We start from the raw sequence: 13924 nt of genomic DNA, 5'->3' as shown, positions 1-13924 counted from the left end.
CAGGAGCTGGCCAGCCTTGCTCTATGAGATAGATTTATCAAAGTAGAGACTAATTCACTACCCGCTTGAGTCTGACAGTGTGGGTGTGTTGTAGAGTTAGGCTGCGCTTATAGTACTGGCCACGCTGTAGCAAGTACATGCTGTCCGTCGCGTGTGACTGCAATGTATCGTTACACTTTCCTGTAGCATAAGGCTACGCTCAGGCCAGGTCCTCGCTGGCTACTGCAGCGCCCGCTGTGGCGGACGCTGCAGGGACAGAGCCACCCCACAATGGGGCCAGGCCCGCTGCGAGGGCCAGGCCACGCCCCCCGGCGGTTCAGCCAATGAGCGTGAAGTTGCCTGGTGACGTCACGGCCGCGCCCCCGTCACTCCCCCCCCCCCGTCTTTCCCCCTGCAGCTCTCTGCAGACCAGGGGCTCGGCTGCACGCTCCGCCTGCCTCGCAGACGCGCGTGCAACATTGGCAGCGGGGTCGCAGCCACATAGCGCCGGCGACGGCGACATCAGGCTGCGGTCGCTGGAAAAATAAAATTGAGATGACTTCCAGTGATCTTGACCGCGCCGTCGCGTCACGCTTACTATAAGCGCACGTGACGGCGGCAATGCATTTGTTTTGATGCGACGTTGCGTCACTTGTCGCCGGCACTATAAGCGCAGCCCAAGGTGGAAACATCATGTAAATAGAGGCAACCTGGTTATTTCAATCCAGAGCTGAGAGCAATGTATGAGCTGAAAACCTCTGATTTCCCAGCCAGTGAAGGAGTCTGGGAAATGTGTGGTACTTAAAGGCTGAGATTTCATTAAATCGGCTGTGATGAACTAACCGATTAATGAAACTGAAAGCGTGCGCTGGGTCTTCCAAATATAACAATACATCCTTCACTTACCGAGATCACGGTGAAGATCGTGTTCACCACACCGACACCGATGGTTGCGTACACCGGTTGGCTGACTCCAGCGTTATCAAAAATGTTTGTGGAATAGTAAAAAATCTGCAAAGAAATTACCATTACTGTATTAATAGATCACTCATGGCTGATAATTAACACCTCATACATAAACCTTGGCCCCTTGCAGACGCACTTACCAAAACATCCTCCTACTGTCTCTGTACGTTCTTCCTACCAACCAATTAGATTGTAAGCTCTTCGGAGCAGGGACTCCTTTTCCTAAATGTTACTTTTATGTCTGAAGCACTTCTCCCCATTATGTGTTTTTTTATATTATTTATATGATTGTCGCGTTTATTACTGCTCTGAAGCAATATGAACATTAATGACATACATACATGCCCTGGTGTTATATCTCTGTTATATATATATAAGTTGAGACAATAATATAGCTCTGAATAAAGAAGTTTTTGTGCTCTTGAAAGCTCATGTACAATAACAAACATGTCTAACTTTTACTTGTGTCCAATAAAAAGTGTTGAACTCCACAAACATCCACTTCTAATAATGTCCGGAGCTCTGAAAATGTAGGAGCGGACATCTCGCCGGTGAAATGCTTGTGAAATATACAGACGGTAATACAACATTTTCAAATATTATCCTATACTAGAGTTGTACGGAAGAAGTGAAAACAATTAGAACATTCGTTAAACACGTTGCCATGGTTATTTCCTTATTTATTTGATGGTTAACTGCAGGACGCTGGTGATCAGAATGTCAGAATGTTTAATATACAGAGTTTTTCTGGGGGGTAATTTATTGGATCATATTTAACAGTAACTAGCTGTAAATCGAGCTGAATTTAAAGCAGTTTTTCACATCTAAAACTGATATATATGTTTTCATATTTGAGACTCACAAAGAAATATTTAACTGAAATGAAACAGCTAAATGAAAGACAATGTGTAATAATAATATTATACACTGGAAATAACTTACACTTGGTGACCTAATTTTTGTCTTTCCTATTTTTATATTTCCGGAGGTCACGCCGAGCATGTGATAGACGTCGCGCCTGTGCTGGGAGCGTCCCAAAAAGTGGGATATATATATATAATGTACTCACTGCGTTGATGCCGGAAAATTGCTGAGAAATGTGAAGCACAAGAGAAACGAGTAGGGGCTGCCTGTAATTAGGGGATTTAAACAGTTGTATGATGGAAACTTTCTTTTCACTGGCAGCTTCTTCCTTCTCTTTCCTCATCTCTGCGATGTCTTTTTGAGTGTCATAGTCTCCTCTTAACCTCAACAGATCTGCAATACAAATAGGCAAAGCTTGGGTATACAGAGTAAATCTAAGCGGGCGATTTTTTTTTAACACAGGACCAAAGCAGGGGGACCTGGAGCTGAACCCCAGTAACTTCAGCTCTTATCTTGGTTAACCTGTAACCCATGATCAGGCATCTAGGCGGTGCTGGCAATAAGGCTGCACAAAAACACCTGTAACTTCTTCTAACATCTGGATAAGTTGCTGGCTCAAAAACGTCTCAATTTAAAGATGCAAATGCTACAAAGTCGACCAAAATACAACGTTTAGTAAACAACGGTCTAATTGGCTGCCTTAAACTAATCTAATTGGGCGAGAGGGGGGTGTTTCTTTACCTCTGACCCCAGTCCTTATCAGAGAGCCAATAAAGACGTGGGGAGGGGGCACTAGCTGATCAATCAGTGACATCCATCAAAAGGGAGCAGCCAGGGGATGTGGACCCCCTCCCAAGTCTCAGCTTACTGTATTCACGAACCAACTTTAGAAAATGCTATAAAAATACTTATAGGCAGTGTTCGACAAACCTATACATTTGCTCGCCCCGGGCTAGTGGATATAACATCGTGGCGAGCTTCTATTGGCCCAAGCAGCACACGTGTGGTACTAGGTGGCGAGTAGATTTTTTTGTTCGGCGAGTAGATGTTTTAGTTATTTGTCGACCACTGCTTATAGGTATGAATGAGGAAGGGTCTGTCAATCAAGTGTTTTCATTACCCTTATCTCACTCTGTCTTCAGGCCCATCAACAGGGGGGGGGGGGGCAGTGAAGGGCATCTGTCCAGGGACTGGGGGTGGGAGGTGGGCTGTGGGCTACAACTTTATAAAGTATAATAGGAAGAGGCAGAGGGAGAGAGGGGGAAACAGTGAAAGAGGAGGGGGAAAGAGAGAAAGGTGCAGAGTGAGAGAGAAGGCAGAGTCAGAGAAGGGGGGGGGGAAGAAGAGAGAGGGGGAGAGGGCATTGGTGAGAGAGAGAGAAAGAGGAGAGTAAGAGGGGGGAGGGGAGTGAGAAAGAGGGGGTAAGTGAGAGCGGGAATTGAAAGAGAAGGGGTGAGTGAGAGGGAGATGGGGGAGAGTGCAAGAGAGAGGGGGAGAGTTAGAGATGGGTGTGTGAGTAGGAGAGGGGAGGGGTAGAGTGAGAAGGGGAGGAGGAGAGTGAGAATGGGTGCGAGAGGGAGTGAGAGATTGGGGAAGAGGGAGAGGGAGGGGGGAAGGAAGAGTGAGAGGGAGGGGGGAAGGAAGAGTGAGAGGGAGGGGGGAAGGAAGAGTGAGAGAGAATAGAGTGTGTGGAAGAGTGGGAGAGAGGGGGGAAGGAAGAGTGGGAGAGAGGGGAGAAGGGAGTGTGTGAGAGAAGAATGAGAAAGAGGGGGGAAGTAAGAGAGAGAGAGGGGGAGGGAGTTTGGGAGAGGGAGTGGGAAGGAAGAGAGAGAGAGAGGGGGAGGGAGTGTGTGAGAGAGAGGGGGGAAGGAAGAGAGAGAGAGAGGGGTGAAGGAAGCATGAGAGAGGAGGGAAGGAATAGTGAAAGAGAGAGGGGAGAAGAGGAGGGAGTGTGAGAGAGGGAAAGGAAGAGAGAGAGGGGGGAGGGTGTTTGAAAGAGAGGGAGGAAGGAAGAGTGAAAGAGAGAAGTGGAGGGAGTGTGTGAGAGAGAGGGAGGGGGGGGGAAGGGAGTGTGTGAGAGAGAGGGGGGAGGGAGTGTGTGAGAGAGGGGGAGAACTCACGTCGACAGGGTGGGAGCAAACACCTCCCCCTGTTCAACAACTCCTGCCAGATCACTGACTAATATAAGTGATGCAAAATCACATTGATACAGACCATACAGATAATTACAATAGTTGTGTTATCATCATATTAATGTCAACGCGCCTGTTCTGTAATGCCCATCTCGCAGTGATTTAATAATAATAACTTTATTTCATATAGCACTTTTCTCCCAACAGGGCTGAAAGTGCATCACAATTACAGCAAAGCGCGTGGTGCGCAGCACGCAGGAATGTGACAGACGCAGCTCCTGCCCGGAGGAGCTTACAATCTGTTTTTGGTGCCTGAGGCACAGGGAGATAAAGTGACTTTATCATCATAGCATTCTACTTCAATCAAAATCCTTGTGGTTCATATGAGAATCCTTCTATAAAAATGTGTCCCTCCGTAACTCAAAGCAAAGTTATTTGTATTTTTTTTTATCTGTATAGATAATATTTTGGTGTTTAATGCTAGAAAAGGGATTGGGGGTTAAGCTGGAAGCCACCGTTCCTGTTGTCTGTAGCAGGCAGATTTACAAGCCCACGCAAAATATTACTTTCACATTGTATGTAACTATTGGATATACCGTATTTGATAAATAAGCGACTCACTTTTTTTAGCTGCTTCCTCCTTTCCCAGTTTGATGAACAGATACCTGGGGCTTTCTGGGCAAAAGAAGAGCAGAATGATCTGAAGAACAGCGGGAACGCCAGACAGACCGAGCAATACCGGCCATAGGTCCTCACCTCCGAGGATAAAGTCCAGTCCGACAACCTGAAAATAGGGGTGCGATGTTGGCAATGAAAGATAAAATATAGATAAAATATAGATACAATATAGATAGCTCAGATTGGCATCGTTCGTCATTTTGTTATGATCGCACCAGATTTTATGAGACCAAAAATCACAAAGCAACACAAAAACAAGACTACACAATATCCTATACTGTACATTCATGTAGGTGTAAAAGCTTCATGATACAGTATATACTGCGTGGGACAAATGGTGTTTTCCACGTCATGTAACCCAGTAGTGTTGTAAACAATCTGGGTTATAGATTACAAATATGCAAACGTTTTTTAAAACGATTAGACTTTTTTGGTGAAACGTCTGTACGGAATGGAACATAATTAGGCCACAGATAATAATAATTCTCGCGATCGTTCTCATGCATCTAGTGTAGGCAAATATTCACTCATTCCCCTGGTTGGAATGGATTCATTTGTTCATGTATCACTACAGTACAGCACGGCCGTCAAACTCACTTCATATGCGGGGTCTGATTATATTTAATTGTACTTCATTGGAGCCATAGATTGTGAAAATAAGCGAACAGTATAGTGGCATGGTTGTATGCGAGATTCATGCTCGCCTCCTGCTTCTCCGCACATGCTCCCCTCTTCACCAGCTTCTCCCCACATGTTCCGCTCCTCACCAGCTTCTCCCCACATGTTCCCCTCCTCACCAGATTCTCCCCACATATTCCCTCTTCACCATCTTCTCCCCACGTGTCAACCTCACCAGCTTCTCCCCACATGTTCCCCTCCTGACACGCGTCTCCCCCACATGTTCCCCTCCTCACCAGCTTCTCCCCACATGTTCCCCTCCTCACCAGCTTCTCCCCAACTGTTCCCCTCCTCACCAGCTTCTCCCCACATGTTCCCCTCCTCACCAGCTTCTCCCCAACTGTTCCCCTCCTCACCAGCTTCTCCCCCACATGTTCCCCTCTTCACCAGCTTCTCCCCAACTGTTCCCCTCCTCACCAGCTTCTCCCCCACATGTTCCCCTCCTCACCAGCTTCTCCCCACATGTTCCCCTCTTCACCAGCTTCTCCCCAACTGTTCCCCTCCCCACCAGCTTCTCCCCACATGTTCCCCTCTTCACCAGCTTCTCCCCATATGTTCCTCTCTTCACCAGCTTCTCCCCATATGTGTCCAACATCACCAGCTTCTCCCCACATGTTCCTCTCTTCACCAGCTTCTCCCCATATGTGTCCAACATCACCAGCTTCTCCCCACATGTTCCTCTCTTCACCAGCTTCTCCCAATATGTGTCCAACATCACCAGCTTCTCACCACATGTTCCCCTCCTCACCAGCTTCTCCCCACATGTTCCCCTCCTCACCAGCATCTCCCCCACATGCTCCCCTTCTCGCCAGCTTCTCCCCACATGCATCCCTCATCACCAGCTTCTCCCCATATGTGTCCCACATCACCAGCTTCTCCCCACATGTTCCCCTCCTCACCAGCATCTCCCCACATGTTCCCATCCTCACCAGCTTCTCCCCACATGCTCCCCTCCTCACCAGCTTCTCCCCACATGCTCCCCTCCTCACCAGCTTCTCCCCACATGCTCCCCTCCTCACCAGCTTCTCCCCACAAGTTCCCCTTCTCACCAGCTTCTCGTCTTTTCTACATGTTCCACCCTTTCTCTCTCACTCTCCCCCCTTCCTCCTCAGTGTTCCCCCTTCTCTATCACTCCTCCGCCCCTTTTATCATTCTCACCCCCTCTCTCCACTGCCTCCCCTGTTACTCCCCTCCTTCTCTCCACACCCTTAATATCACCCCCTCTCCACACTCTGAATACCCCACCTTGCCCGCGCTTACTCTTCCTGTGCTGATTACATGGCCTTGCTGCCTGAGGAGCAGAGCGGGTGAGGCGGGATGCGGTGAGGAAAGAGATCAGAGCAGAGGGGGTGAGTTGGCCCACCTTCTCAGGGACTGTGATAAGATGCAGCAGGATCCCAAGCGAAGGCTAACTGGGCACTGCTAGCAAGCCTCGCGATAGTTCCTGCTGAAGTCAAGTGCGGGAGCAGCATGGAAGGGCGAAGAGACATGTCTCAGGCAGGTCTGCAACCCTGCCTTTCCCCATTATCTCTTAGCATACAGTGCTTCCACTGCAGCCAAGGATTCTGGGTAATGACATGCAAATGAGCACACAGTGTCACCTTTTACTTCTTGTCCATTTAGAGGCGCATGGCTGCCACATTACACAGCTTTTCAGCACAGCCGGTGGTTAAAGAATTGCATAGCCAGTGACCCTACTCACAACTGAATATAAACATGTAAATTAAATGGATTATAAATTAAAAAAAAGGTTCCCAGGCATCTAGTCCCGTTAAAAATAAAAAAATAAATCAATTCTGGGCCATAGTCTTCTTTCAGAGATCTAATCGAATCAGGGAACCTGTTGCTTATCTCAATCCCGTCTTTTCTCCCCTTTGCTCACAAAGACTGCCGTGCAAACACTTTACAGACACATTGATTTTCCCCAATCTCGCGGGTCCCGGGTGTCGCCGGCGTTCTCGGGGGACTGTACCTGACTGATGAGAATCCCTGTGACGATGGCCAGCTGGTGCAAAGTTCCCAAAGCTCCTCGGAGGGGGGTGGGAGAAATCTCACCGACGTAGATTGGGACCAGTCCTGAAGCCAGACCTATGTGTAACGGTCATGGGTAGATTCCTTGTCATACACGCACAGATATATCATTATTATTTATTATTATTATTATTACTGCTGCTCAAACGGCTGTGCCACTGATTGAGCACAGGTGGCTCAATCAGTCTCTGCTTCAGCACAAGTGGCTCAATCAGTCTCTGCTTCAGCACAAGTGGCTCAATCAGTCTCTGCTTCAGCACAGGTGGCTCAATCAGTCTCTGCTTCAGCACAAGTGGCTCAATCAGTGTCTCAGTCTTCGACTGAGCCACTGATTGGGCCACCTGTGCTGAAGCAGGGATATCCTAAAAACCTGACCTGTTGGTGACCCTTGAGCACTGAAGTTGCCCACCTCCGATCTGGTGACTTGAGTTATATACTACCTGACCCTAACCGTACCCCCCCTAAGCTATGACATTATAACATTCTACTTATCTCAAACCTTTACTCCGTAAGGTTACTGGCTGAAAATAGTTCAAATGTGCTTTGGAAGTTCTCCTTTTACTCCCACTCTCAGGGGATAATACAATATATTCTGATTATATACATTAGCCACGCTCAGTAGCACTCTTATTGACTATATATATATATATATATATATATATATATATTATATATTATATATATATAAATAAATAAATATATATATATATAATGTGGTGGGTGTTGGAGTTAGAGCGTGCTGGGAATGTGTGTGTTAATTTAGTTCCTGACTGGTAACCGTTGCTTGGAGGTAAGTCGCCTCTCCTCCCAGAGCTCACCCCTCCCCACCTTTTTAACTTGGGAGATTCTGGCATTTTGCTGAATGGACAGGTCTCACTGTGGTTGCTTCCCCTCATACAGAGGTAACAGGAAGGGTTCACAGTTTTAGTGTTAGGACCTGCATTAATTTTGGTTATACCTTGACGTGGTATGTAGGCTTATGACGCTTTGGCCAAAGGGTTTAACTAAATAACCAAGTAAATATTATTATTATTGAAGTATTTAAACTTTATACTTATTACTTTATGTTTTGGCAATTGGATGTAGCATTGGGCACCCCTGCCTTTGTCTGTATACAATATATTCTGATGCAGCAGAAAACTGATATTCAAGTCCATGTCTCAGTTTGCATTATGAACAACATGCAGGACTATTGTTTCTGATATATAATATGTAATATAAAGTGCAGGCATTTCCCCTGATGCTATCACGGATTTACAAGAGTGCGACATCATCATTTCATAAATCATTAAAGCGAAAATACTGGGACACGCAACCACGAACCACCAGAGTTAAAAAATGAGATTTATATGATGACTTGTTCTGACCTGTTGAATTGTATATTTTTGGTCACATCTACTAGGCTTCGTTTATTTAGTTAAAATGAATTCTCTATCTCAATATTCCTCCGCGTTACATCATCTGCTCGTTGTTGCATGATTGAATAGGTAATTAGTTTAATTTTACCAAAATATCCTGCGGCGCAATGTAATATAATTATATGTGGATGTACAACAATTACTTTATGAATAAATAAGAAAAAAACAATAATACATACACACATCCAATAATACACACATACATTGGTTACACGTTTTAATATTAATAATCATGTGTGATTATGTACACGCGTGACTACTCCTTGACCACGCCCTGGGTCTTTGAATGAATGGGCGATTCCTAATGTCCGTGCCCTGAATGGCGCAGTAGTGGACCAGATTGCATACACAGCACATGTTTCATCACATTGCTACTTACCACAGTAAAGCCCAGTAACTAATCTCCCAGCGATAACAAGGGCATGTGCTTGGCCCAATGGGGCCAAGCCCATCAGAACCGCTCCGATAATTGATAGGCTATTCACTGCCATCATGGCTTTAATCCTGAAATCGATAACATAAAGTCGAGGTCAGGCATGGTTTGTCAGGGTGTCTTGTAACCTCTTTTGTAACCATAGTCCTAACGCTGAACTCCCTGTTTTCCAGTTGACTGACGCTGCATCATAACCTTACTAACACTGCAATCACATCCTGTTAGAAGCAGCCACTTTTTGGATCAGACTTCCGGTGAGTCACACATCTGAAGCTTTAGTCCTACCTGTACACTAACACAAATAGTGTTTCTTTGTCATATTATCTTTACTTTTTTGCCCTAAACAATAAACGTGCACTTTTCTCTGTCGGAAAAATATAGATGTAATATACAGAAACGCCCCGTGAAAGTGACCATATTGGACTGTTTAAGTATGACACGTAATATCTTTCCATCTCTAGTCGCCCGGTTATTTGTGCTTAGAATAACATATAACTTCACACTTTCGTTGCCACGATGGGTGACGTAACCAGCTTCCGCGTGGCCTTGGTAAAGTATCCAGTCGTGCTGACGTCTTACTGAGAGTAATATCCAACATCCGTCCCACTCCCACTGTATTGGTTACTGTTACGCTTCTCTAAGTCATACTCATTACTGCTACATACTGCAGCATGTTAGAAGGAGAGAAAGGTCTGTGTATGTTGTGTCATTGCATAGCTTCACCAGAGAGACGTATTTTGTTGGTGGTCTATTATATTAAAGTTTCAGAGGGCACGTCTTGTGCACGGTAACCACAAGTAGTGCCGCATTGTTTAGTGAGTGAGTGACGTGTGTACACGGCTTTACTTACCTTCCCAGCTTATCTGCAATCCATCCAACGAAGAACGAAGACACCATCCCACCAAGGGAAAATATGGATACAGACAGAGACCAGTACATGGTGACGGTAGAGGGCACAAGCGCTGTTTGATTTGCCCCTCTCTCCATCATATCTAAGCCCAACACTTTACCATAATGTCTCTCAATTATCTGTGTAATAACACAAAAATGTCATTATCGCAACAGGTTTCTCACATTTGACACAAACAGAAAAGCAACGTGTGGGTTTAAAGGAAGAACAGTCATTGCCGAATGTATAGACTAGAACAGGGGTCTCAAACTCAGTCCTCAAGAGCCACCAACAGGCCGGCTTTTATGGATATACCTGCTTCAGCACAGGTGGCTCAAGCAGTGGCTCAGTGTTCGACTGAGCCACTGATTGAACCACCTGTGCTGAAGCAGGGATATCCATAAAAGCCGGCCTCTGTTGGTGGCCCTTGAGGACTTAGTTTGAGACCCCTGGCCCAGAACGTATAAACGATTGGCACCAGGTAAATAGGATTCCTGCTAACGGGTTGCAGTCACCTGTGGCAGTAATGTGGTTAAACAAAGTCATTGACACATTGGGAGTTATTTATTCAACCGCCATAAAATTGACTTCAATGGGAGGTTCTCTGTACTAATTACTCAGACTCAAATGAAGCAAATTCACTTCAAAACACGGATTCAAATTAATCTAACACCAAATGAGTGCCCACGTGGCATAGTTGAGGTATATACATGTTGTACCAGCCCACGAGTAACATATACTGTATGCACTAACATTTTGCCACTCTTTTAATGTCTTGCGCAAATAGATAGTTTGGTAATTCCCGGCAGCATTTAGAAAGGGGGTTTCTGGTCCGAATATACTATTAAAATGTTAGCGGTTTTTAATCCAGACGAGAATTTCTCATGCTTGGGTGACTGTACCTATAGTCTCCTGCAATTCCAGTGAGATACGGACCAGATGAGATAGGAAACAAATAGTTGTGTGGGCTACTGACAGTCTTGACAATACCGCATTTTAGACACCCTCCCCCGCTAACATAAGCTTGATAAGAATGAGAGCTGGGACCCTAAATCCTCTTCAGGAGTTTCATGCAGAACATTGTGCTTCTATCTTTCATGCACACAGCCGTCCGCCATCTCTAGGGACAGTGGGTGCTTGGAAAAACAGGACTGTTTGTAAATGTTGTGGCTATAGGCTGGCAGTTCTGTTCTCAATTATCTGACATTCACGTACCAGGAAGTGTGAGCAGCAAGGTTGTGTATTTGTTGCCAATATATGAACGCAGGCTAAGCCAGGGGTGCTCAACTACAATCCTCAAGCGCCCCCCCCCCCTGACCACCCCCCACCCCCACCACCACCCCACCAACAGGCAAGGTTTTCAGGATATCTCATCTTCAGCAGTCGAAGACTGAGCCTCTGATTGAGCCAACTGTGCTGAAAGAGGGACTTATTGAGCCACCTGTGCTGAAGCAGGAACTGATCGAGCCACCTGTGTGCTGAAGCAGCTACTGATTGAGTCACTTTTGCTGAAGCAGGGGTATCCAGAAAACCTGGCCTGTGGGGGGTGGGGGGCTTGAGGACTGAAGTTGAGCACCCCTGGGCTAAGCAATGCCTATTCATTTTGTGCAGTGACAGAGCATTGAATGTGTAATCATTTCACCTTCTGTGGAGCATTGATAACCCCAATACCATATCCATATTGCAGGGAGCCCAACACTGCCGTGAAGACGGAAAAGATGAGGGTCCCAGTCAATTGCTAAATAGAAGATAAGGAACAAAATCAGCAACCCGTGCACACACAAAACCCGCTTCCCATGCACAGCAAATAATAGTATTAGGTGGGATAATGAGAAAACATTTGTGTCGTTTGTATATTGTTTTTCATTCACTCATTGCCACTTCCATACTGTTCATATATATTCATCCACTAGAAAACGTGAAATATTTGGGTGTAAATAAAAAAAAGTGTTTTTCAGTCTTTAGATATTTTACCAGAAGTCGATAAAGATATATTGTGAAAGATCTATTTGCTGAAATCCCAGAGCTGGAACAATCTGCCGGAGACTCTCACAGCCGCCATCGGTCTAAATTCTTTCAAAACTAAAGCTGTCTCACAAGTTAATCTGCTCTGTAACTGTTACATACGCCTATAACATATATTATCTCTAACTGTTCATGCAATGTCTTGTATATAATGTATAACCCTGTTCACTTAATGTAACCATGTATTTGTAACCATGTATTATTTGTCATCATAACTCTGTTCCCAGGACATACTTAGAAACCAAAGGTTACTGCCTGGTAAAACATTTTATAAATAGATGCTAAGGGGCATACATATCAAGGCAAAAGTGAGTGCAAGTCTGCAGAGAACAAAAACGTTGTATCAAAGGAAAAAATTGATTTCAATAAGATGTTTTTCTTGGGGGCCTCAAAGTTTCACTTTACCTTGATACACACCCCCCCTATGTATTTTCTCACTTGATTATCTTGATCAATAAAGGGATCATATTTCAGACAACCCCCTTCCTTTGTAAAGTACAATTCAACACACAATAAAACCATGAGGAATTTAGGAAGAAGGTGCATTAAAGTGTATAACTCCTATCAGTTCAATGCTGAGATTCTGGATACATAGTGTGGCTGATTAGAACACATTGATATTTAAAACAGAAGTCTATCTGATGAGCTCCAGAGTCTACAGCAGTTGGAGGGCAAAGTGCTCCCTTTGTGATTAAATGGTCTTTCCTTGCTAATGCATGGGCAGGTTGTCCCTTCACAGAAGGGGGCTTTGGGTGGGATGTTTCTCCCCCATTGGCAGTCCATAGAATCCCTTCTTTCTCCTTCAGGCGGAGAATTCCCAGTCCATAGGTTCTCACATATGTGTGGGTTAGTCCAACAGTCTTTACCTCCATATGGCTGAATAGCTGGATCCCTGCACTAAATACATTTACCTCCAATACACCCAGATCCGGCCTAGATTATTTGTCTTCATTTTATAGAAACAGAATGTGTCAAATAATCCTGAAAACAATCATATCCTATTTTGATTCACTTCCTTACAAAGTCACGTAAAGGGTCCTTACAAAGTCACGTAAAGGGTCCTTACAAAGTCACGTAAAGGGTCCTTACAAAGTCACGTAAAGGGTTCTTACAAAGTCACGTAAAGGGTCCTTACAAAGTCACGTAAAGGGTCCTTACAAAGTCACGTAAAGGGTCCTTACAAAGTCACGTAAAGGGCTTTGCTGACGGAAATATTCACCTTGTTCTGGTCATTCTGCATCAGACATTGCTGAATATTACTAATATTACTGCTGCTAACTGTATAAAACTGTTTTTTTCTGTAGGAACACATTACAGTTAATGGGACAAATGATTAAGGTAAAAATAACCAGTTTTCCAAGGGATATATTTAGTTACTATAAAAGAAAAACGTATTTTTGTTTTTGGTCAATATGATAAATCTCTCACCCTATATGCTTTTTTTTTTATACACACATCTATAAATAATTGTTATGCTGCTGAAATCACGTTTTACCTCTTAACTAGGTGATAATACAGCGTTAGAACTTGAACTACAGCTGGCTATGGATTTATTTAAAAAATATATATTACCAGGTTTGAATTTTTCAAAAAGTTCTCCACCGCCAAATAATGAGGCTGTGAGAATAAATACTGTATCATGGACACGAATGGAATAAGTACCTTTTGCTCCTGTATTTTCCGGTCCATTTCGGTCTCCTTGAGTCCTGTTGCTGCTGGTAATCACTTTGCTTATGGGAGAGGGACATCCTAACCTTACTGTATATATAGGTGCATTTGGGGGCAGTGATTTGAAGTGCCCTCCTGCGGTGCTCTCTGTACAACACCAGAG

General features: G+C 44.8%; 1 protein-coding gene across 1 annotated transcript in view; it reads right to left on the bottom strand.

Annotated features, from left to right (window-relative positions):
- SLC2A2 (solute carrier family 2 member 2) overlaps window positions 1-13924 on the bottom strand; it is a 20720-nt gene extending 6796 nt beyond the window's left edge. Inside the window, exons 1-8 of the mRNA XM_075570806.1 lie at window positions 13756-13924; window positions 11711-11806; window positions 10030-10208; window positions 9126-9250; window positions 7270-7385; window positions 4563-4725; window positions 2015-2202; window positions 886-990 (exon numbers count right to left, since the gene is read on the bottom strand). Coding sequence (XP_075426921.1) covers window positions 886-990; window positions 2015-2202; window positions 4563-4725; window positions 7270-7385; window positions 9126-9250; window positions 10030-10208; window positions 11711-11806; window positions 13756-13782 — 999 coding nt within the window. The 5' untranslated portion in view covers window positions 13783-13924. The remainder of the gene's footprint in view (window positions 1-885; window positions 991-2014; window positions 2203-4562; window positions 4726-7269; window positions 7386-9125; window positions 9251-10029; window positions 10209-11710; window positions 11807-13755) is intronic.

The sequence above is a fragment of the Ascaphus truei genome, chromosome 14 (assembly GCF_040206685.1).
Source record: "Ascaphus truei isolate aAscTru1 chromosome 14, aAscTru1.hap1, whole genome shotgun sequence".
NCBI lineage: Eukaryota > Metazoa > Chordata > Amphibia > Anura > Ascaphidae > Ascaphus > Ascaphus truei.
Note: the sequence above shows the minus strand (reverse complement) of the source record. Positions and strands in the feature narration are given on the sequence as shown.